The sequence below is a fragment of the Nanorana parkeri genome, unplaced genomic scaffold, assembly GCF_000935625.1.
Source record: "Nanorana parkeri isolate BGI_ZX_2015 unplaced genomic scaffold, ASM93562v1 scaffold1788, whole genome shotgun sequence".
NCBI classification, from domain to species: Eukaryota; Metazoa; Chordata; class Amphibia; order Anura; family Dicroglossidae; genus Nanorana; species Nanorana parkeri.
This window is the reverse complement of record NW_017308056.1, coordinates 8,662-33,854: the sequence shown is the minus strand read 5'-3', so window position 1 is coordinate 33,854 and position 25,193 is coordinate 8,662. Positions and strand designations below refer to the sequence as shown.

The following is a 25,193-nucleotide window of genomic DNA, read 5'->3' as shown; positions in this document are numbered from 1 at the left end:
AACAAAATCCTAGCCGTGTCCCGGCACTAACTAAACATGCAATAGTCCTGACTACCAACCTGTACAAACCTATTGTTTGTCAGGCTTCAGCAAAACACATTGCCCAACCTTGTGCTCCAGCAGCTAGAGACTGTCTGCTCCCCAAGCTCCAGAGCTCTGTCTGTTTGCCTCACCTGCACTAAATTGCCACTGAGGCAAAGCCTAAAACCTGGGGCTTACTATAGGTTTCTGGAAGGTGTAAGAGAGGAATCTGGGTGACACATAAACCCCGTACAGGATCTCTCCTTGCTCTCTACATGATGACCTGCTACAATGCATATTCCTGCTCTATGTTTGAATGGAGTGGTCTGTAACAGGATCCAAGACCAGAAGCTGATCATTTTGGCCCTTGGGCTTAGCGCTTGACTATGGCTGTCACTGAATACTGAAAGTTTAGGCATAGAAGCCAGCAAGAGTCCAGATGTTGTTCCAAATGATTGTAAGACAAATCTCAGCAGTCCCAATTGAACCTTTAAGATGGCACCTGGGACTCAAGTGGTTAAAACAATGCTCCCAATTTCACAGTGCCCCCTTGTTTACCATCCACTACCCCAGATATCACCAAACTCTTTTCTTACCCACCTTATTCTTACTGCAACATGTCTACCCTCTTGCCCCATTACCCCTGCTTTCCTTCCACTTGCCCCATCATCACTAGATACACCCTTCTCTTGACCCAATACCTCCTTTGACTTACATCTTTCCCCTGTGCTTACCTCCATTGTGTACTGACTCTTCAAATATCGTTGGCACTAGTACACAAACTCCCTAGCACCAGAGCACTGTGCATCAGGTCCTCCGAAGCTCTAGCTCAGGCCACCTAGTTGCCTGAGCTTAAAAGAAGCTGCCATTCAGGAGAGGCCAGCCCTATTCACACACCTCGTGATCACCTGAATGGTTCCCTCTCTGCACCAGGCCCCATAACTGTAGTTCCGCCTTTGCTTGTCAGGTGTTTACTGCTATCCAGGGCTTCTCTAGAGAGATTTCCTCTAATTTCTGTCCTTCATAAAAGTACTGGTTAAATGCTGATTACCAGAGAAACATTTCATCTGTACTAATGTACTTCCTAAAAGCAACAGGATGCAGTACATTGAGGAAATATTAAGGACCCTTTTACACTTTTTCATGCATTTCATGTTACATAGTATTTGAGGTTGAATAAAGACATTAGTCCATCAAGTCCAACCTATTAGGATCTCATTCTAGGAGTACCCGTACCCCTGTATATTACGGTCCCTTAAGAAATCGTCCAAAAGTTTCTTGAACAATTCCACATTATTTGCTGAAATCACCGCCTGTGGCAGTGAGTTCCAGACCCTAACTGATCTTACTGTGAAGAACCCCCTTCGCCCCTTGTGCTGGAATTTTTTTTCCATCAATTTTAGGTGATGGCCTCTAGTTTTTGTAACGGAGTTAATTTTAAACAGTTTATCGCTAATGTTGCTACCACCATTAAACATTTTGTACATGGAAATCATATCCCCCCTTAATCTCCTCACCTCTAATGTGAACATGTTTAAATTTAGTAGCCTCGTCTCGTAGCTCTGGTCCTCCATACTCCATGTTGAAGCACCTTGCATTAAAGTGGAACTGTAGTGTGGCTAAGCAGTGCAGGTCTTGCCATATTGTGTAGGCATGTTTAGTATGCTTACACATTATGGGAGACTTAGCTCTGCATTTGCCTTTCACCAGCACTGACAACTCTGTGATCCCTGTTGCTGCTCCTAGTGCCAAAACTGGTGGGGCATGTGTCCTGGACGGGGGGTTGGGGCACCGCCAGCAGGACCAGTGGAGGATCATGGGGGGGAAAGAATTTAAAAACAAGCCGCCGTCGCTGACCACAGCAGTGGAGATTACTTTTACAGCTCTCCCCTCTATAGTAGCTGAAGTGGGAGAGGCAGCTGCAGGTGGCCAAGGAGGAGAAAAGCCGGTGGTTCGGCTGCCTTTCTACAGCCCGTTCACTGTTTTGGCTCCTCTGTGGCCACCTGCAGCTTCCTCTGCCCACTTCAGCTGCTATAGGCTGGGAGAGAGACTCCAGAGCTACCATTGGCTGGTGGGTCCTGAAGTCAGGGAACAAGGAGGCTGCTGGAGGCCAGGAGAATTTGAGGAAACATCGCTGCCCCCCTTCACCATCACCAGGAGAGGAAGAAGGCATAAGGACAGGGCACCTTAATCAGATCAACTATTTCCAATGTAAGTCCATGTGCTTTATGCGTCACACCGCTGACCTCTGTACTTTGGATTTTCTCAATGATCTCTGAACTGTGCGTCACACCGCTGACCTCTGTACTCTGCATTACCCTGCTGACCTCTGTACTGTGCATTACACCGCTGACCTCTGCACTGTGCGTCACACCGCTGACCCCTGCACTCTGCGTCACACAGCTGACCTCTGTATTGTGCATCACCCCGCTGACCTCTATACTGTGCATCACCCCGCTGACCTCTGCACCCTGCGTCACACCGCTGACCCTTGCACTGTGCCTCACACCGCTGACCTCTGTACTGTGCATTACACCGCTGACCTCTGCACTCTGCGTCACACCGCTGACCTCTGTACTCTGCATCATACCGCTGACCTCTGTACTCTCCGTCACACCGCTGACCCCTGCACTGTGCTTCACACCGCTGACCTTTGTACTCTGCGTTACACCGCTGACCTCTGTACTCTGCATCATACCGCTGACCTCTGTACTCTCCGTCACACCGCTGACCCCTGCACTGTGCTTCACACCGCTGACCTTTGTACTCTGCGTTACACCGCTGACCTCTGTACTCTGCATCATACCGCTGACCTCTGTACTCTCCGTCACACCGCTGACCCCTGCACTGTGCTTCACACCGCTGACCTTTGTACTCTGCGTTACACCGCTGACCTCTGTACTCTGCGTTACACCGCTGACCTCTGTACTCTGCATCATACCGCTGACCTCTGTACTCTCCGTCACACCGCTGACCCCTGCACTGTGCTTCACACCGCTGACCTTTGTACTCTGCGTTACACCGCTGACCTCTGTACTCTGCATCACACCGCTGAGCTCTATACTGTGCATTACACCGCTGACCGCTGTACTGTGTGTTATGAACATCTGTGGTTGTTCAGTGTCTTTAGATCCGCTTCTGTACTCTTTTCTTTTGGTGTGGCGGCACCCCTCCTGATCCACTACGGAATGTGACACTTGAAATTACTTCATTCAAGTCTCTCCTCCATGACAGATTACACTGGTCTACAAATTTTGGGAAATGATCAACCTCCGAGATAAAATGTGTTAATTCTTACATATTTTGATTAGATGAATTAGAAAACAGGTGATAAGGGTACTGGTTGGCTAAAGTTTTCAAGATATTTCACTATAAAGATTTATACACAGGCGAGTATATTTGCCTACAAGGGAGGGATTTGCCTACAAGGGAGGGAGGTGTCTGATGACCATGATGTCTCGTAACTTCTCGTCAAGTTACACGAGAACGGTAGAACAATGAAAATGGTACCACACTGAAGTGTATAAATGTATCTTCACTTTGAGACTAAAGATTATTACCTAACTGTAATGTATTAGTCTTTTATTGCAAGGTACATTTGTCTTGGTCAGATCTACACATCATACAGTTACATCTGGTGGCTTGTGAAAGTGTCATTGCCTAACATTTCCAAGGAACTGTTTGGATTTTTCCCTCAGAAGCAAAGATGCCTCGAAACCTTGTAAACAACACAGATAACTTCTGCTCAGGGCCCTATTAAGAGCATCACGGGCCTGGTGCAGAGGATTTTGGTGGGCCTTTTTATGGAAATGGCAACTGTCACGGGGCCCTCTTCCTTCTGTCTGGGCTGTGATTTGTAGTCTCTCTACAGCTTGGAGTCAGTGGTGGAGCGCCAGGGCCCGGTTGCTGCTGCGACCCTGGTAGATCTGCCACTGACTCCAAGCTGTAGAGAGACTAGAAATCTTACCAATACATTATACAGAAATGCAGAATACCACCAACTATAGAGGACTACAAATCCCAGCACTACATTGTAAAGCACTGCAGAATAATAGTATCAGCTATAGAGAACAACAAATCCCAGCAATACATTATACAGCAATGCAGAATAACATGAAGCTACATACTCTGTGTTGCTCCAGGTTCGCAGCCCGATGTCTCCAGGGTCTCAGGAGAGCTGTGCGGGGTTTAGGCGGGGCTGTGCAGGCTCTCAGGAGGATACAGGGGGTTAGTGTGGGCTCCAGGGGGGGTCAGTGTGGGCTCCGGGGGCAGGGAGACTGGCGACTGCAGCCGGAGATGCAGTTCTCTGCTCAGGTCAGTGATTCGGGTCAGCTCGGCCTGGCCACAGTTCCAGGCAGCTTGTCCTGGTCGCGATGTCGGTCAGCTTGGGCCTCAGGCCAGCTCGGACAGGTCGAGTTTCAGGTCAGCTCGGATCGGTGAAGCTTCCGGTCAGCTCGCACCGGTCAATCTTTCGCTCAGCTAAGGGTTGGTCGAAGCACTGGTCAGCTCGTCCCAGTCACGATTCCGGTTGGTTTTGTCCGTGGAGTATTCCGGTTAGCTCGGTCCGGTCGCACTTCCGCTCTGGTTGGCCCGGTCGCGATTCTGGTCAGCTCAGGCCTGTTTGCAGGGCTTGAGTAGGAGCTCCACCCGCCGTTATGTTCATCTGGCCCTGCTTCTGCTACATTTGTGGCGAGGTTACATTTGCATCTCAAAAGTGCAGTTTGATGGCAGTGGTAAAAAAAGGCATAACACCTATATTTGGATGTAAAATAGGGGATCAGGACAAGAGTTGCATGTGCAACTTATCTGCATCATTGGCTAAACAAGAAGAAAAAGTCCATGCCTTTTCGCAGTTTCCCAATGGCGTGGAGGGAACCCACCAATCATAGTAGCGACTGCTATTTTTGCATAGTTTCCCCAATTGCAAAAGGGATCTCAAGAGAGAAGAAGTGAACTGTGGAATATCCAAACATTTCATCCGCACTGCATCCTGTACCCTATGGTGAGGACTTGCCTAGTCCAGATCCACCAGAATTCTACTCTCTAGACTCAGATGATGATAAAGACGATAAGCAGGATGCAGCTGATCCAGGGCCGTCGATGTAAATTTATTGCCGTCGATGTAAAGCATGAAAATGTTACATGAAAAAACAATAAATGAATGGAAAGTTATGTTATTGGTATTAATAAAAAGATAAGTAGCTATATCACATTTTGTAGAAAAGTTATGGAGCATAATCGCACATGCCCCTGGTAATTTTGAATTATTTTGATGCAATTTTGATCTGAAGCTGTATCTTGTAAACTGGAGCCAATTAATACTCAGGACTTAATTTTCCTTTAAATTTCCTTTCATGTCTGAAGCTGACAGCTTTTTCTCCATTCAGATCGGCATCTAACAGGTTACACAGCAGGGAAGTCACGGAGCCTCAGCGGTGAGAAGCAAGTGAGGGACAGGGAGGCTCCTCCCTGTCTCCTCCCTTCCTCCTATACTCTAGCTTGGGGGTGGGGCTTTGCCCAGCAGGGGTGGAGCTTTATCCGACAGGAGGCGGGGGTTCCGGCAGGGGCGGGGCTGGGGAATGCCTCACCCTGAACAAGAGGTACCGCACGTCACTGGCAGGGGCGGGGCTTCGGCCGGCAGGGGCGGGGCTGGGGAATGCCTCACCCTGAGCAAGAGGTACCGCACGTCACTGCCGCAGGGAAAATAGAAGCGAGCCCAGAAGTGGCTCCTAAATTAACAAAGCAGCACAGGAGACTGAGGCGATTTGAAGCCTCACTTGTGCGGTGGATAAGGAGGGGTGTCGCCGGCGTTTGGAAGGAGAACTTGTCCCTGTGGGGCGAGCAACTCTGAGTCTTCGTCCCGGGTGACAGAATGTCTAGCTTCGCCTCTGGCTGCTCCATCTGGCACTGCTGCCATCTTCTTTTGCCCCAGGTCATTCTCTCCTTGACCTTGGGTTACCCAATGCACATTACTACAGAACTATGACATCAAAAAGGGTGCAATAAAGGGCTTACAACAGCCTCTATCCATAGGTACTGTTGGGGGTAACATGAGGAATAGCTTGAGTCACTTTAGGTATGTATGAACTTGAAGTAAACATTAGCCAGGAATTTGTTTTTAAAGCTTTAAAACTCTCTGATTAAGAGTGTTAGACACTGTGTTAAACACATTTTTTTCAAAGTTGCCAAATGAGCTTAAAAAAAATAACAATATAACACCACAAAATTAATCTTTCAGATTGAGTGGACCCAACCTCTAACGATGTGTCGCCATCGCATGATAAGAATGATTATGGATCGCTTACCGCCAGTGAAGATTGGAAGTGGATGAGGACCCTGTGACCATGATGAAAAACATAACATGCGTGTGCAGGTGTACTGGGGGGTAACTGAGGGGGGAGCAGAGTCGAAAAATGTGTTGTAAGTTACTGAATCAACATGTCTGCCTGTAAACTGTCAACAATAAAAGGCTCTGTCAATGAACATGCACATATGCAGTAAGCAGATATTTCAGTGACATTGGCTCATTTCACAGTCTCCATACCCTTCTATAATCTCCAACTGATTCAGTTGCCCTTTACATGCCTAGATTCTTACTTTTATTGCTTAAAAAAAGAAATCATACTGTTAAAGATATGTCCTAAGAAAGAAATAACTAGATTATGAACAGCACTGGAACCCTATTCACTATCTTGGCAATCTGTACAAAGCTACAGCATTTGCTTATCTGTACAGTTACTTCTGTTTTCAGACTGCAATATCATCTGTGATTTCACCTTGCTTATCCTGGAATGCTATTGCCCTCCAGTGGACACATTCATTATAGCATATCACTGCAGAGTTTCAGAGATCAAAAAGTTTAGATTGCCACTTTACTAAGAAAAGGAAATTTGAAGGTTTTTTACCATTAGAAAGTAGGAAATGTCCAGGCTGTGACAGATGTAGAAAACATGACAGATGTTGTCAAGCTTTACCTGCCTCTCAGAAGCTAGTAAAGGGGAGGAGGTGATTTTCTGGTGTACAGTTTTCCAGTGTTAAACTGCTAATTATTTCAAATATCTGACATTGTCAGTCACTGTGGCAGGGTTATACAGCAGAAGCATAAAAATTAGCTATCAAATAGCAGAGTACTGTATTAGCCTGGTGTATTCTCTGCGGCACACATTAACATTATGTATAATTAAAGACTCATAATGTTTGAGTTGTAAAATTAAATTACCAAATTGTTCATGGTCAAAGTGTGATTTCAGAATTCAGAGAACGATGAAGATTATGTACAAAAGAATTTAATTATACTTAAAGACCAACAACATAATTAGCTAAGCAGCTAGTGCTAACCAGAAAGACATTAAAGCTCTGCCACATAAAGGCACCCTATTTACCTAAAAGGTAGGAATGTCATGAGAGAAATAGTGGAGCCATGGCTGACCTACCGTACTACCTAAAATATCAGACAACTAGATGTTATATGTTAGTGACTTTGAATCAAAGTATGCTGTTCAGAGTTTTTTACTCTTCTGATCTGTGTGCTTATATCAAGTATTGAAGCCAGAAGGCTAGCTTCACAGACAGGGAAATAACATTTCCAGAAAGAGAAGTTAAATTGGGCCTTGCATTAGGTGTAAATGTCAGCCTATTACTTCAGAGCTGATTTTTAAACTGTTCGCACAGCACAAATTTTAGGAATTTCCTATTCTGCCCAGCAACATGGCCATTCAGTGCAGTAAATCTTGTTCGCTGTGCGAACAAGTGCTGTGCGAATGGTTTATAAATTAGTCCCTAAGTGTCCATTTTCCCCCACTGTAATCACTGCATTACTGCTGTAAAAACAAAACATCTGCAAAAAAAAATAAAAAATCTATATTCTTCCATAATGCCGGCTTCTGCCTGCAGCACCTAGAAGGGTCCATGACGATCCATTCGGTGAGATTCTGGGAATGCTGACGATCCCAAATCTCATGTGGGATCTTGGATACTTAGCATTTCCTACTCCCAGCAAGCCTGTTTTTTTAACAAGCAATAAGGAGTGAATCACAGAAATGCTGCAAGGACTATTTTGATCGCACCGGACCTGACTGCAGGCACAATGTGCCTTGCGATCCCTTGCGGGTTATCGCATTGCGGCCAGAGGGCATGGCTACGCTGCCATTCACTTCAATGGCCCGCCACGCCCCCTCCTGCCCAGCAAAAAAGTGAGTCGGCCGCAATGCAGTGCGTTCTGGCCAGAATCCGACCGGAACGCGCTGCATATGGTGTGAACTAACCCTAAGACATCGGCACATGGACAGGGAACTTCTCCAAATATCACTTTATTTGAATTCAGCATAAAAACAGCATAACAGCTTACTCGTTTCAGCCCAAACACTGAGCCTTAAGCTGGCCATGCACCTATATATTATCTGCAGATTTTCTGGAAACATTTTATGGAAAAAGTTCAACAGATTCCTCTGTCCAGCGGGGCTGACCAGCAAGATACTGAAGCTTGGCCCAGTGGGAGATTCCTCCATCCACACAGGTTAGCGTAGATGGAGGAATGTTGCACTTTTTCCATCTGACCATACAAAATCTGCAGATAATCTATAGGTGTATGGCCAGCTTAAGTCATAGCTAATATACACATCCACACAAAGTCTTATATACTTCCAACCTCCAAAATGGTAGGTGTAGGAGTAATTACCTCAAACAAAATTAACCCATGCAGCACATAAAATGCTTTACAAGATCAAAACTATAAACCTGAAAATGCAGGTCCACAGACTAGTTGGAGAGCAGCAGTTAGAAAACAAAGGGTTAAATATTTTGGGTCCATTCACACCCAGTGTGCTTGGATGTGGTAATTAAAGCATGCCAAATGCATAGACACCCAAAATCAATGAATTTTAATTGACGTGTTTGGTGTGCATTTATTGACACATCCAGGCTCATTGGGTGTGAATGGCCCAGTAAATTCATGGAAAGGAAAGAGAAAAAGGAGAGAGAAAAAAAGAAAACATGAATGCCTTTATATGCGTTTGCATGTGTCTACATGCGTTTGTGCTGCAGTGACATTTTTTTTGCATTGCAGAAAGGTGGGAACTACATCCATTTACATTTGTTGATTTCGGGTGTCTATGCGCTTGGTACGCGTTAATTAACACTTCCAAGCGCCCCAAATATTTAACCCTCTGTTTTCCAACTGCTGCTCTCCAACTAGTCTGGGGATCAGCATTAGCGGGTTTATATTTTATTTTGATCTTGTGAAGCATTTTCTATGCTGCATGGGTTCATTTTGTTTGAAGTGATTACTCCTACGCCCACCATTTTGGAGGTTGGGAGTGTATAAGACTTTATACGTGCAAATTTATATTAGGTATATGACTGAGGCCCAGTGTTTGGGATGAAACGTGTAAACTGTTTTGCTGTTTTTATGCCAAATTAAAATACAATTATATTTGGAGACGATCCCCGTCCATGTGCTGGTGTTTTAGCGTCTCAATCTATGTATGCTGCACCAGGCACATTGCACTTAATTCTTACCCAATAAAAACAAACTGCCACTGGAGGATATGGCCAATGAAAGAATAGCACCCTCGCCGTACAGCCAATAAGCAAGCAGCCTTTGATTTAAGAACTGGAGGGTTAGCAGGTGTATATTGAATAGAGGAGAGTTGTGAAGGCTTCCTAGGTAAGGTGGAGGAGGCAGAGGATGGTGGTTGGGTTGCATGGGTCCAAAGGGTTCCCCAGTGGGTATTTGTGGTAAGTGTTGTGATTGGGTCTTGTCCCTGGAGCAGTGAGGGGGGGGAATAGATTTAACCCCTTCTTATTTGTGTACTGGGTTGAGCTCAGCTAATATACTTGCCTGCCCAGTGAATCCAGTATTATCCTCCTGTGATTTGCTGCATGCCATGTCCTATGCCGCCATCTTGAAAAAGTTCTGGCATGTGTGGACATGGATTCCAGCTGGGTACCATGAACCTGCCAGAGATTGTTAGTATGTCTGCATGCTATGGATCTGCTGCACATGTGCAAACTGCTGTTTATCCTGGCAGAGACAGAGTGGTTGGTGTGTGTGGGTATCTGTCTAATCTTTGGGACCTGGTAGAGGCCCCAAAGCCTGGTTTGTGTGGGGACATGCTGTTGGTCCCTGTCGGAGACCTGTGCTGTCTGTGCAAGATCAGATAATCTGTCTCTTGATGTGTTGTGTAGATGGTGAAGACTAAGTAAATTTTAAAAAGACAATTTTGCAAATTTGGAGCCCAGTTGTCCATGGTAACCCATCTAGCTTTTTCATTTTATTTTTTTTAAAGCTTACCTGAAGAGAGAAACCGATTGCCATGGGAAACTGCTCCCAGATTCTGTCTAATCCAGTTTTGATAAACCTCCCTCCCACCAGTGTATTTCCACTTTGCAGCCTGATTGGGATAACACCATAACACCATGTAATATGCAAGTTTAGGTTTTACTAAAAGGAAAGCTTTTTTTTCTGGTGAGGGAGGCTGGGCAGGTTAATGTTAGCATAGCTTGGCCTTGTCCTAACAAAGGGTAAGTCCTTTGCATCCAAGTTTCACCCATTTTTAAGGTGTAATATAAAACCTGGTCACAGGATCTGTGAATGGAGAGACACAGCAGCAGAGGGACTTGTAGTCTTCATGGAGTAGTGTGGTTATGTCCCCATGCTTGTACTCCATTCATATTTCCTGTCACTTAGCTAAAAGTCCATACCTCAGTGCAGGCAGGGACTTGGGAGGGAGTCTGCAGTAGTTAAAGCATTGCACCTGTGATCCAATGCTCCGTAGGCTCAAATGTGTTCATTTGAATAGTTCACTTGGAGAAGCTTGCAAAGGCTTACTATAGATGCATCTAAAAGGTACAAAATGTTTTTTACAACTTTTTTTTACATGTGATGTGTGAATAGGAACACTTAATCATAGTGAGGGTTTTCTCAAATGTGTCTGCAAAAGTGGGAATGTGCTTTTAAATCTAATGACTGCAGTTGGTCAACACAATTCAGTGCACAGGCCTTCCAGGTTTGTAGAAAATTGAATGGCACCACATGGTTCCTGGAAGGTAGTATTATGAGAATTGCTTGTGCAGCCTGGTTGCATGGAATGTTCTGTGAAAAGGAGGATTTTAGATTCTGTTTTTATGAAAACTATGCTTGTGAAACACGTCCTAACTTCTTGCAATTACATCACAGTTCTAAATTTAGTGCAGCATGGCAACTGTGATATTTGTCGACCAAGAAAATGGAGACTTTGCTTCTACCACCCTGTTCAAGGGTCTTGAACAAGCTAACTCTGGTGAGTAGTCTGATGGCTTATGACTTCCGATTGTCAAAGAAATGCACACTGGGATTGCTTGTCAGCAGATAATTGCTGGGAAATCTCATCTGTAATCTCATGAGATCTCAAGGAAAGGTATCTTCCTCCCCTGAGATGATGTGCATTGTCACATGTGCAAGGAAGTAAGAGCTAGTAATCTGCCCTGAGCATGGCCACTGCCAGAATACTGGGGAAGTAAAGAGAAATTGGGTATGCATATTGTGTACCTGACATGTCTGTCAATGAATGGAAAAGAAAATGGGGATGCTTTTGTACTCCATTCATTGAAGGACGCGGCACCTGCCTCCATGTTTGCTTATGTGTGATGCTTTCTACAAAGTAATTTGTCCCCCCATCCCCCAGGGTGTTTGGCCACCAACTGTGTGGTCCAACCCACATATACTGGTCTTTGTGGACTCTAATGTGGGGCATACAAAAAGGAAACTGGCAGTTGGATCATCTGAGCATATTGTCAAAGATTTCAATAAACCAGGTTTCTTGCCCCTTTAGAAGATCATTAGGATATGGAAATGAGACAACATAGATATTGGAGGGGTTCAGCTATAAAACAAGTTTTAGTTCATGTACACAGGAGTTTGGCCTGTGGCAGTCCAATAAAGGGGTTAATAACTTTGGGAGAGGTCAGTAATTAGGGATGCACTTTTTTTTGTTTTTTGGGTAGAGTACTAATACTTTGCTTTTCGGTACTTGCCGATACCAAGTACCAATGCGTCTGCTGGCATGGAGCCAGTTTCCTGGGCAATCGGGAAGCTGGGTGGAGAGTAATAACATGCTTCCTGATTACCAGAGAAGCCGGCCCCAATATTGGCTGGCTCGATTGTGAGGGAAACTGCCAAGGGTGGTGTGAGGGTGGTGCTGCCAAGTGCAGCCTTGGATCCTCAGTTGTCTTCCTTCCTTCCTTGAAGATCAGGACTCATCTCTGGCCAGAATGCTCGAATTCACCCACACATGGGGAAGCTGAACCCCAAAACTATGCTCTGCTGTAAAAAGAATTCTGTTCATGCTGCAAAAAGAGCTGACAGCTGCCACTGATCGTCTGAACGTTCATCTCGTAAGGGAAATCAGAGATTGGCTCTTGTATGGAGCTAGGAAGCCAGCTTCATGCTGATTTTTGGCACTGATACTGGTATCCGTGCATCCCTAGTAATAACAGACCCTGCCTTATATGCCACCGGGGGCTTTGGGTAGGGTGCTGATGCTTTGTTGGATGGGTTTTGGAGCCGTGCTGTCGGTCCCACCCAGCTCACTGACATCACTGGTTGCCTGGAGCTCAGTGAAATGCCTGCCACAGTGTCACACTCTGCTCTAGCTGGAGATTGCATGCCCCTGCTTAACAGTCCCTTTAAGTAGTCTGTAGCAGAAGGTCAAGTGCAGATTTTGTTTAACTTTTTTTTCTTTTATCCCCCACCCTTGTAAAGCAAAACACCTTTTCAAAAGTCATCTAGGAAAAGTGTTTGGCAGCTCTGGAACTGTGGTGAAGCCAAGAAAAGCTCTGGGAAATATCAACAAGCAAGTTGCCCAAACAGCTGCTCCATTCCAGAAAGGTGCCCTTAAACTGAAGACATCTGCACCAGTTACCAAGCAGGTACTATTGTCCTGTGAATCGCTGGACCAGTCCTATTGAGCCAAAATGTACTGGAGCCATTGTAAAGCTTGCCATATGCCCATAGATTTTCCATAGGTTTTTTTTGTTTTCCTGCTATCGGCCTATGGTCAGATAGAAAGTGCAACAGATTCCTCCATCTAAAATAAACTGTGTGGATGGAGGAATCTTGTGCTGGGCCAAGCTTCAGTATCTTGCTGGTCGATCCCACTGGCTGTTACATTACCTGAACAACCTGATTGGATGCAGGAGTTCAGGTATTGAGAGCCAGCAGGGCTGACTAGCAAGATACTGAAGCTTGGCCCAGTGAGCGATTTCCTCCATCCAGTTAATTGTAGATGGAGTAATCTGTTGCACAATTTTCATCTAACATAGGCTGATGGGGAAAAAAAAATCAATAGGTGTATAGCCAGCTGAAGGTTTGTTTGCCCTTAGATTTCCAGTCTGCCAACAGTGTGGGCAGATCTCCAAACTGGGGATCAACAACCATGGCAATAGTCTATAACCTTTCCCACACTTTCTAACTAAGTATTTTCCTGGAAATGTTCCTAAATAGTGGGTGTAGCCAATTTGTGAGTTTAAAGTTTAGGCATAACCAAAATGTGCCTTTAGTCTTAAACTCCTCTCCCACCCATAATGCGACCAAATGTGCCCCAACATGTGGCACTGCATGTACTCCTAAATTTTTCAACTGCACTACAATGCAGTACTATACATTGCAGGTGAGGGGTGCATTTGGGGTGCCTTTCAAATAAATGCCAACATGCCTCCTGCACTGTTGATGCACAGTAGCTGCATTGTGCAGAACCATGCATTAATCACACAGAATGACGCAATTTAATGCACAAACTTGAACAGGCCCTAGGTGTTTTACATTGTAGCTTGAACAATACATGCTCTATTCTGAAAATTTGTACTCTACTGAATTTTGCTCTATAATACAGGAGACTGAGGAGGCTACTGTTAACCTAATTAACCCTGTCTGTACTGTGCTGCTTCCAGCACAGTACAGACAGGGTTAATCTAATTAGTTGTAAACTAATGTAAACTCATGGGAGAACATATACAGTGTCCTCCGTTGACCCAAAACGCAGCATACTCAGTGCTAGAGAAATGGAGGGGGTGGGCAAGCCCTGCAGTGACTGTCACTGCTCTCTGCAGGGATATAATCAGGGGAGCCAGCAATTGGCAGTGTGTTCACTGACTTCCCGATCAATAGAACTGATCTGTGACAGCTTCTTTGTAACAGGTTGGCTTGGATTGTGGATGAGTTTTTCACTTGCTCCATAATTCTCCTTTTTTAATAAGGGAAAGCTGTCTGTCCCTGTCCTAAATAAATATAAAATTTAAATTAATTTTTGTTGTTGGGAGTTTAGATTTATTAACACCTTCCCACAGCTGTACACATGTGCAGCAGCAAGGTGGGTGGTTTTGTAACGCTGGGCTGCTGCATATCCAGCAGTGACAACACTGTAGCCGAACAGTTCAGTTTACAACTGGAAGTTAGAATCCTGATCATGTGACTGCTGATAAAGCCTGTCTGGTAGGAGCTGGTAGCATGGGGTTAGGATCAGTCAAATATGTAAATGACATAATAAAAATACTCTGCATGCTAAACGGTTATTCTTGATCAATTTCAGGTCTGCATTAAGACTAGAAAACAGAACTATCCTGAGATTGAGAAGTGTCTCCCTTACAATCCTGCAGGCAAGTGTTTGTTAATTTTATGTTCACTTTTTAGGTTTACCCCTTGATGGGTTTTTCTAAAGCTTGTGGTGTAACTCCTAAAACTTTGTTTGAAGTTCTACCTTTGGCTTTGAAAGTTGGGCTGGACAGACTGGGACTGACTAATGACTTACTGTGGTATGATTGTCCTTTGTCTGGGGAAGCTAGATGGTCTGTGATTTAAGTAGTTTTGCAAATCCTGCCTTGCTCAGTAATGAGTAACAGGAGGTTCTTGGTATAGCAGTCATATCTTGTATTTTTAATTCCTAGATTTTGAAACCTTTAATGTCCAAGAAGAGCACAAGCTGAGCCACCTTGACCTTTCTGGAGTTCCCCTTATTGTGCATGAACATGAAGCTTCAAAGGTTGATGCTTTGTTGGCCCATGAGCCAGCTCCAATGGATATTCCAGTCATTAGCTGGGAGTCAGGTTGGTTTCTAACCGTAATAGGACTTCATACTCGTGCTCCATGTTCTGTGACCAGCTTTGCATCGGGGAACTAGACGTGTACATCATGACTCGGGTAGCTCAGAGGTCCCTTTCCAGTACTCGCCTCCCTTCAAACCCCCTCCCTGTTACCAATAACTATGCCACACAACAGCAGGAGTTAAAATTGCCACAGCAGCCTTTTATTATAAATACTTGTAAGTAACATTATAAATAACAATATCAACAAACCAAAACATACTCTATCAACTTGTTTGGTTTCAAGGTCCTTGAAGGCAATCGTACTCTAAAAATGGACGAGTATCTGCGAGCACCTTTCTTGTACAATGCCCCAGCCGCCATACACTGCCTCAGGGACGTAACTAGATTGCCCGCAGACCCACGTTGGTTCCCTATTCACCAGTCATACCAATCTGACCGACTACTGAAGGACACCCATACCACGGATGGGTCCCCCGTCCAGATATGTAACCACTAACCACTGCCTCCAAGGATCCAAACTGCAGTCCCCAGCTGTGACAAATACCCCTAGACACAGGGGTGGGAAGTTCTTCCTCTGTTGCCAGACTCCCAACTGAACTTCCAGACTCCTACTTCCTGAAGCCCCTCCTGGAAGACCCCTTCATCCAAGTGACCCATCTATAACCTTTTCTATCTCACCTTAACCCTTTCCTATCCTCATTCCATTCCCAGCCTTGTCATGCAGGCCTTCCACTCATTCCTCTGAAATCCATAGCTCCAGGCCTTACTGGAGTGTTCTAGTTCAGAACATGTCTAACCAACAATTGGCTATGGTTCAAGTCAAGTGATGCAACTTGCCTTGCTTTGGGATAAATGGCCAATCACAAGGTTTAGGTATCCAGTTTATGGATAACTATACTTGGACTATGGTTAAGTAGGCAAAACAAATCAAATGGTGCACATGCAAGTTTTTTGTCATTTGCATTCAAGTGTGTGTGTGGGTTTTTTTTTTCTTAGGCTCTGTATGTTAAGTGGATGTGTACTCAAAAAGGTGGGGGGGATATACTAAGCTAGTCTATAGAACAGGGGTCTCAAACTCAATTTAGTCAAGGGCCACTGGACACATTTTTTAGTCCCGTGGGGGCCACTACTATATACGCTACCAGTGTTAATGTGTGCATGTTACAAGTGGCAACTGTGACCCATTCAAATGAATGATTGGATGACAGCTGCTGCATGTAAACGCCTGCACACTGCATGTAATATGTGAAAGGATTACATGCAGTTAGAAATCAATCACTATCTCTGGATACAAAATTGTGTATCCAGAGATATGATTACATGCAGCTACAAAAACAATCACTATCACATACAATTTAGACTTGGTATTGCACATACACTATTGCCAAAAGTATTGGGACGCCTGCCTTTACACGCACATGAACTTTAATGGCATCCCAGTATTAGTCTATGTTTCAATATTGAGTTGGCCCACCCTTGGCAGCTGTAACTGCTTCAACTATTTTGGGAAGGCTGTCCACAAGGTTTAGGAGTCTATGGGAATGTTTGGCCATTCTTCCAGAAGCGCATTTGTGAGGTCAGGTACTGATGTTGGACGAGAAGGCCTGGCTTGCAGTCTCTTCTCTAATCCCAAAGGTTCTCTAATCCCAAAGGTGTTCTATCGGGTTGAGGTCAGGACTTTGTGCAGGCCAGTCAAGTTCCTCCACCCCAAACTCGCTCATCCATGTCTTTATGGACCTTGCATGTGCAGTCATGCTCCAACAGGAAGGAGCCATTCCCAAACAGTTCCCACAAAGTTGGGAGCATGAAATTACACTTGGCACAATGCAGTCAGGCAAGTACTGTTCTCCTGGCAACTGCCAGACATCTATCGGATTGCCAGACAGAAGCATGATTCATCACTCCAGAGAACATGTCTCCACTTCTCAAGTCCAGTAGCGGCATGCTTTTCATTGCACTTGGTGATCTAAGGCTTGGATGCAGCTGCTCAGCCATGGAAACGCATTCAATGAAGCTCTCTACGCACTGATGTGCCAATCTGAAGGCCACCCGAAGTTTGGAGGTCTGTAGCTATGGACTCTGCAGACAGTTGGCAACTTCTGCACATAAGCATGCGCTGACCGATCTTGGTCATTTTACATGGCCTACCACTTTGTGGCTGAGTTGCTGTTCGCAGTTGCTTCCACTTTGTTATAATACCACTAACAGTTGTTGACCGTGGAATATTTAGTAGCAAGGAAATTTCACAGATGGACTTATTGCACAGGTGGCAACATAACAACCTAACATGGTACTACGCTTTAATTCACTGAGCTCCTAAGCGACCCATTGCCAATGTTTGTAGAAGCAGTCTGCATGCCTAGGTGCTTTGCTTTTATACAGCTGTGACCAGAGGCGTAACTAGAACCTTCAGGGCCCCGGTGAAAGAAACCATGAAGCCCCCCCCCAACCACCACGGCACCGCATGGTTAACAGGAAGGCTGTCAAGGTCCCCAGCCCTCTTCCTCGTTGGGGCCCCCCTCCCAAGTGGCGGAATGCCAGGGCCCGGTTGCAATTGCGACCCTGGTAGATCCACTAGTGGCTGTGACCATGGAGGTGATTGGAACACCTGAATCCAATGATTTGGAGGGGTGTCTCAATATGTTTGGCAATATACTGTATCTGAGGTTGTCTGCAGGGCAGCAGTGAAGATCCCTAAACTAGCCAAGATAAGTTAGATGGGGTTCAGAAGCACTGAGGGGTGGTTAAAAGCTGTGGATGACAATTTGTGTTAAGTACAGTTCTACTTTTATCTCATTCCTGGTGGTAATGCTTTTGCTCTGAACTTTGTATCAAAACTTCTTTTCCCCCCCAGATATTTCAAGCGCACTTCCATCTTTCCTGGCAGCCCTTGATGATTTTGCGCTTGACCTGCCCCAGATGAACTGTTGGTGTGGGTTTTAATTGTTCCTTGTTCTTTATGGCTTTTACTTTGTATGTACATTTTAAATAAATGACATAATTTAGAATGGCCTCTGTGTGAACATTTTAATGGTTGGGGTGCTTGCAACTCTGCTTTTGACTCTGCCCCCATGACACTGGTTATGACTGCCTGACACTTGCCTAGGACTGACACTTCCTAAGACCATTTTATGACTTGGCTGGCACTGCCTGTGAATCTGCCTAAAACACTGGCTCTGGCATGGACTCTGCCTATGACCTGTCAATGACACTGACCTATTTCTGGAACTAGAACCATTTCTATGACAACTTGACTATGTCTAAGAGAATTCATTGCCTCTCTATAGCACGATGATCCTGCATCATAGCCAGTGGTATGTAGGCGCACCCAACGCGTGTTTATGTGGCGACGTGCGTGCTCGCGGGGGACTTTTAAAAATTTTTTTATTCGATTTATTTTATTTAAATTTAACTTTTTTTTACTGTTTAAACAGAGTCCCGGCGGCAAAAGTCACCGGGAGTCTGTTTAAACAGCCCCGATGCTGGCGACGTACACTGTACGTCAGTCACGAAGGGGTTAAAGGCAGGCTGTTCACTTTGCAAGGAAAGTACCCCTTGGCGAATGTGGTAAAGTGACGCTGTGCAAAGACTAAAAAAACTGGACAATTTGCCTTTTTCCTTCTACTTCCCATCAAGATCTGGCTTGGCCACAGCAGCTACCTCCCAGCTTACACATAGGGGGTGGCAACCCAACCAAGCCATTTCAGGGACTAACCTGTAATGTCACTTAAGGCCCTAGACATGTGCAATTCATTTTTTAAAAGATTTGTTCTGGTATATCAGATTCTCCAAGTAACGAATGCATACACCTCTGAATTTCCAATAACTAATTTCAGATGAGATTAGTGACTGGTGGTATATGCAAATTTTATGTTGTGACATTTTACAAAGTGTGTGTCCAAGGGCCTCTTCCCCCACAACTCTGACCTGGTGGTTATGGGGGTCTGCAGGCAGGGGGCTTATTTGCATTGGGGTACCCCTTTAAGGGGCCACCTAGACACTGCCCCTTTGAACAAATAAAGGGTACTTGTGCCCCTACTTTATCACTAAAGGGATAAACCAAAATGTAAAACGCACCACACTTTTAGAAGAAAAATGGCTCCATCGATGTAATCCAAGGTCAATCACACTGCACGACACCTGCCAACAAGTAATGCTGCAAGATGACCAGTCCAAACTTGACTAAGCCCTCGTTCACACCTGAATGTTTTGTAGTGCGTTCTACGCTCTACAAAAGCTCAAATATAAATCTTATTGTATTCAATGGTCTTGTTCCCACCTTGGCGTATTTCTGCCCGTCCCTAACGCACTACAAAACGGCCCATGCCTGAAAAGGTACATGTACTACTTTGGGCTGTTTTGTTGCACGTTTCCATTGGGATACAGCCAAGTAGCCTTCGGAAACGCGCGACAGACGCGCATATGCAATACGCCTAGGTGTGAACGAGACCTTAGACTTGCCGCAAAATGCCATATCTGGCCAGACTAAACAGATGCATTCAGGTCTGTGAGCTGAGGTGTCGTATCAGTAGTATTTTGGGTCCTGAGTCTCAGTCTTCTTGATCAACCCAGTGGTAGGAGTACCTGGGACTCCTGGACCCAATCCAGAGCAGCATGTTTCTTCCCCTGGTAAGTTGCTTGAATATGCAATTGCAGGGAGCCTATGACCCACAGAAATGCCTTGTGAGCTTCTCTAAGGGTCTTGGTTCTGATTGGAAATTCCCTCAAGGCAGTCCTATTCCAGATCACTACAACTGAGCGTTCTGGCTGCATGGGAGAAGTGGGCTCTTTCTCTAACTGCCCCATGCATCAGTCAGCTAGAGGAGGATAGTGCTAGCGTGGTATTCTTCCAATTGGTAGATTTCCACTACATTGGACAGTGCTGACAGGTACCAGCCTCTTTGTCTGGGGAGGTGTCCTCAGGACTGCAACAGCACAATGGACCTGGTCAGTAAAGGAATCCAGACAGTCCAAAGTTGAGAGCAACTTTTCTCCTCCTGCATTGGACAGATTACCTTTTCAGGGACTGCCAGTCAATGTTCAGTCCAGTCCCTTGATTGTGTTGGACATCAGCCCTCAAGGAGGGTTCAGAAGTCTGCTGCTCAAAGGGTAACAGATCTGGTCTGTAGTACACTTCCTTGGAGTGGACAACTGGCAGGTGGACTTCCTCAGACAGGTTGGACTTGGGTGGAAATGATATCTACACAAGTATTTCAGGAGATCTGCTGCGGCACACAAGAAGTATATGTCCAGACTGAACAATAAACTTGACTGGCTTGTAACCTGCTCCAGGGATCCAAGAGCATTTTCACTGCATATACTGGATTACTCAGTGGGATCAGCTTTCCCTCCATTGAAGATTCTTGCCTGCTCCATAGGATCAAAACAAATGGCATTTCAGTGATCCTTGTGGCTCTGATAGCCCAGAACAGTGTGGTATATAATTATTCTCTGGATTCTGGTAGGCTCTCAGATCTGCTCTGTTTCTGGCTTTGACAGCATGGCTGTTGAAGCCTGGCTCCTGAGGGAAAGAGGTCTGTTGGACTTTTAATACCTTTCCTGCAGGCCAAGAAGTCCACATTTTGCAAGGTGTATCCGCCTACCTGGAGGGCTTAGTTTGGTGCAAACAGCAAAAATATAATCCCTGGTCTTACTCTGTGGCAGGACCAGATTAAGAGCATCATGGGCCTGGTGCTAAGGATTTCGGTGGGCCTTTACATGGAAATGGCAACTGTCACCGGGGCTCTCTTCCGCCTGTCTGGGCTCTAATTTGTAGTCTCTCTACAGCTGGCAATTGCCACCCTGCCCCCCGGCCCAGTCCACCCCTGGCTTGGAGTCAGTGGTGGAGCGCCAAGGCCCAGTTGCAGCTGCGACCCTGGTAGACCTGCTAGTGACTCCAAGCTGTCGAGGTACACACAGGTAGTCAATGTGGGCTTCAGGTGATCAGTATAGACTCAAGGCCGTCCGCGTGGGCTCTCAGGCAGTAAGTGCGGGCTACAAGCGGCCAGTATGGGCTCGCAAATGGTCAGTGAGGGCTCCAGGAAGTCAGTAAGACATGATACAAGAAATAGTCCGAGACTATAGGCGTGCTACAAGAGATGGTCAGAGAATACAAGCATGCTACAGGAGATGGTCAGACACTACAAACATTAGTCAGAGACTAAAGGCATCCAACAAGAGATTGATGGAAACTACAAGCATAATACGAGAGATGGTCAGAGTGTACAGAATTGCTAGCAGAGATCGGTCAGAGACTACAGGCATGCTACAAGAGATGGACAGAGACAACAGACATGCTACAGAGATGGTCTGAGACTACAGGCATTCTACCAGAGATGTTCAAAGACTGCAGGCATGCTACAAGAGATGGTCAGAGACTACAGGCAGGCTATAAGAGATGGCCAGAGACTTTAGGCATGCTACCAGTGATGGTCAGAGACTATTCATATGGTACAAGAGATGGTCAGAGACTATAGGCATGTTACAAGTGATGGTTAGAGACTACAGGCATGCAACAAGAGATATTGGAGACTATAGGCATGCTACAAGTTATTGTTGGAGACAACAAGCATGCTACAAGAGATGATCAAAATCTACAGACATGCTACAAGAAATGTTTAGAGACTACAGGCGTGCTACAAGAGATGGTCACAGACCATAGACATGCAAGAAGATATGGTCAGAGACTACAGGCATTCTACAATAGATGGTCAGAGATTGCCGGTATGATACCAGAGATTGTCAGAGACTACGGACATACTAAAAGAGATGGTCAGAGACTACAGGCATGCTAGAAGTGATATTCAGAGATTACAGACATGCTACAAGAGATGGTCAGAGACTATAGGCATGCTACAAGAGATGGTCAGAGGATATAGAAATGCTACAAGAGATGGTCAGCAATTACAGGCATGCTACAAGAGATGGTCAGAGACAACAACCAATCTACTGGAGATGGTCAGAGACTACAGATATGCTACAGGTTGGTTAATATGGTTAGAAACTATAGGCGTGCCACAATAGATGGTCCCATGCTACAAAAGAGACTACAAACATATGTATCTGATGGTATTCTGCATTGCTGTATATTGTATTGCTGAGATTTGTAGTCCCTCTACAGCTTGGAGTCAGTGGCAGAACCACGAGGGTCACAGCAGTTGCAACTGCATCCGGATCCTGGCGCTCCACCACTGTCAAAAATCATCAATCTGTATTGTTTTAGAAAAACTGTCACATGACACTAAAAAAGGTATCAGCGAGTACTTGAGGAAACATGTCACTACTCGTAAAATCTCTCTCCCATCTTCCTCCTGACACCCCCCCTAGCCGATCCTGGGCCCCAGATGGGGCAACGGATTCCGATTGAAGGTGAGGGTGAAGGAGGGAGGGACAGCGAGGCGGCGGCACTGGGGGAGGGGGGCGCAGGCAGCACATACAAGCGATCGGACGGCTATAGAGCTGCCAATCACTTGTATGTGAAGCAGCTGGTAATAGCTGCTTGCAATGGACCATTTTTTTCTGCCTGTGCGCTAGGGGGCACACGCGAGTAGGGAAAAAAAAGCAGTTTATGTACGGCAACCCGCCAATGGGAGTTTGCCATCCGTCCGGTTTTTTTTTACATCAGGCAGACAGCAAGCAGTTAAAATCATTACATGTAGATATAAATGCAGTGAGTGTAAATACCGGAATGTGGGCTCCATTCACCAGGTGAACAAACCACAACCAGGAGACTTATTTTCAAAGACATGACATTTATTTTCAGTTGAGTTGGATGAGATTTGAAGATCACATCGCTACAATAAAGACACTTCTCCTTGTGTTAAAGCTTTGCCAATTGAGCCTTGTATGTTTATTTTATATTTCTGTCATTCCTGCAAAGGATGAAAGAGGAAAGGTCGGCTCTGTTGACTGGCACACAGGAATGGCCTCCCCAGTGCACTGCAGAAGCTTGTCCAATCAGCAGGCTGGATGTGTGCCCACTCCCGCTCTCCCCTCCTTCCTAGTGCTGTGCGGTTTAACTGCCATGGACGTTCAGGAGGTGGCTGTGTTATCTATGGGAGTGTCTAAATCACCAAACTGAACAGAATTATACATATTTTGGCAAACAAGGTAGTTCTCAGACATATATATCAAATAGTGTCTTTATTTCCTTCTCTGGGATTCTGCTTTATATATTTGGTGCTGTGGGGCCAGTGCAGTTTCTGGGGAGCTGCTTGTCTTGCTGGTTGCATGGAATTACTTCAACTTCTTCCCTCAGTAAAGCTCTGTTCTGCTCTATAATTCCTCTGTAGTCCTATGAATCCCTTCTACTTTATGGTCTTATCACATAAACCATGTCAATAGTAAAAGTTGCTTGTTGCCAGTAGCATCCACTGAGCCACCTGCTACCTATTTTACAAATCAGGTTATGAAACAGGTAAAGAAATGGATTGGTTGCTCTAGGCGACAAGAGTGTTTATCTTTGGTAGACATTTCATGTATTAGGCCCTATGTTCCCTTCCAAATGTAAAGAACAAGTATAGGTAGGTGTTGCCGATAGCAACAAATCTAAGGTTCAACTTTTGTCATTTACAGTGTGGGAAAATGAAAATGATTTGTTCCAATCATGTGCAAGCATACTACATTTAGTAAGGTGACCAGATTTTTAAAATGAAATCCAGTGACAATTTTTTTTTATTGGTAAAGAAAACATTTTATTAGCATATTTTCCTCAAATTATATATGCAGTGTATTTGGTATACACCAAATTATGTCCCCAGAAACATCACCGGGAAAATAAAATAATTTTTTTTTTTTTATACTCGCCTAATCCTCAGATCCACTCACCAGCACAGGCTCCCGTATCCCACATTGTCAGAAGCTGCATACAGCATGTGCCAGCTATTTAAACTGGCGCGCTGTATGCAGCTTCTGACAGGCTGCGCTATTAGCGTAGCCGGAGCGACCCAAATTGTGCAGTCGGCTTCTTATCTACGCTAAGCTGCATATAGCGTGTGCTGGTTTAAATAGTAACCAGCACACGCTGTATGCAGCTTCTGACATGAGCGACAGGAGGCTGTGTTCGTCGGTGGATGTCTGTAGTCACTCAGTGGCAGAACTACCGCCGGTGCAGGTGCACCGGGGCCTAAAGCTGTGGGGGGGCCCAGTGGGGTCCGGTACTGGGCACCCCCACAGTCTCAGTGCGGTCCTGCAATATATGGCAGTGCATGGTCCCGGTGTTCGAACACAGGGGCCCCGCACTGCCGACGGGCTTCACAGTGAGGGGGCGGGTCCTGTGACTCACCTCCCCTCCGCATCCATAGTAACAGGCAGCAGGAGGGGAGTCACATGGGGAATAGTAGTGTACAGCTATTTCTTGTAATTAGACAAGTGGATTATAACAGGGAATATTACACTGTAATGTTCCCTATTATAATCAATTTCTCTGATTAAAATGATTACAGGTAGGCATGTGATCTATCAAAGTTTGAGACTACGTTACAATGTGTGACCAGTGACGTGGTCACACATTTTAACGTAATCTCGCCCAGTGGAATAGGTGAAGAATTCCAACGCTTTCCCAGCTGTTCCAGTGCAGAACAGCATCACAAATCGCATGTGCAGGAGAACCGATCTGCCCAGAAACAGCTGATCGGTCCTGAAATGTCACTTATATCCGACTTTGTGAGTGCGGTGGAATGTGAGGTCGGAGAAAAGTGACATTTCAGGACCGATCAGTTCTCCTGCACATGCGATTTGTGATGCCGATCTGCCGTGGAACAGCTTCACCTATTGGTGGTCACACATTCCACCGCCAAAAAACTGTCCCGCATTATGTTAAAACGTGTGACCACGTCACCGGTCACACATTTAAACATAGTCACAACCTTTGATAGAACACCGCCATCAGAGGGGTATAGCCGGTACCCATGTGAGGAGGTCTGGGGGGCCTCTTACATGGGTATCAACTGTACCGAGGCGGCATCCCGACGACCAGACCACCTGGGACCCTGCACAGCCCACCATAGATTCTCCGGTGGGCTATGCAGGGTCTCAGGTAAGTCCAGCACGTTACTGCAACATTAGAGACTGCGGGGGGCAGGGGGGGGGGCGTG

At 45.5% G+C, this 25,193-nt stretch overlaps 1 protein-coding gene across 1 annotated transcript in view; it reads left to right on the top strand.

Moving 5' to 3' along the window:
- The first annotated feature begins 11,215 nt into the window (after positions 1 to 11,215).
- LOC108799687 (securin-like) overlaps positions 11,216 to 25,193 on the top strand; it is a 16,212-nt gene continuing 2,234 nt past the window's right edge. Inside the window, exons 1-7 of the mRNA XM_018571587.1 lie at positions 11,216 to 11,300; positions 12,761 to 12,927; positions 14,586 to 14,652; positions 14,941 to 15,099; positions 17,954 to 18,025; positions 20,565 to 20,633; positions 21,080 to 21,147. Of these exons, the coding sequence (XP_018427089.1) occupies positions 11,216 to 11,300; positions 12,761 to 12,927; positions 14,586 to 14,652; positions 14,941 to 15,099; positions 17,954 to 18,025; positions 20,565 to 20,633; positions 21,080 to 21,147 (687 nt within the window). The remainder of the gene's footprint in view (positions 11,301 to 12,760; positions 12,928 to 14,585; positions 14,653 to 14,940; positions 15,100 to 17,953; positions 18,026 to 20,564; positions 20,634 to 21,079; positions 21,148 to 25,193) is intronic.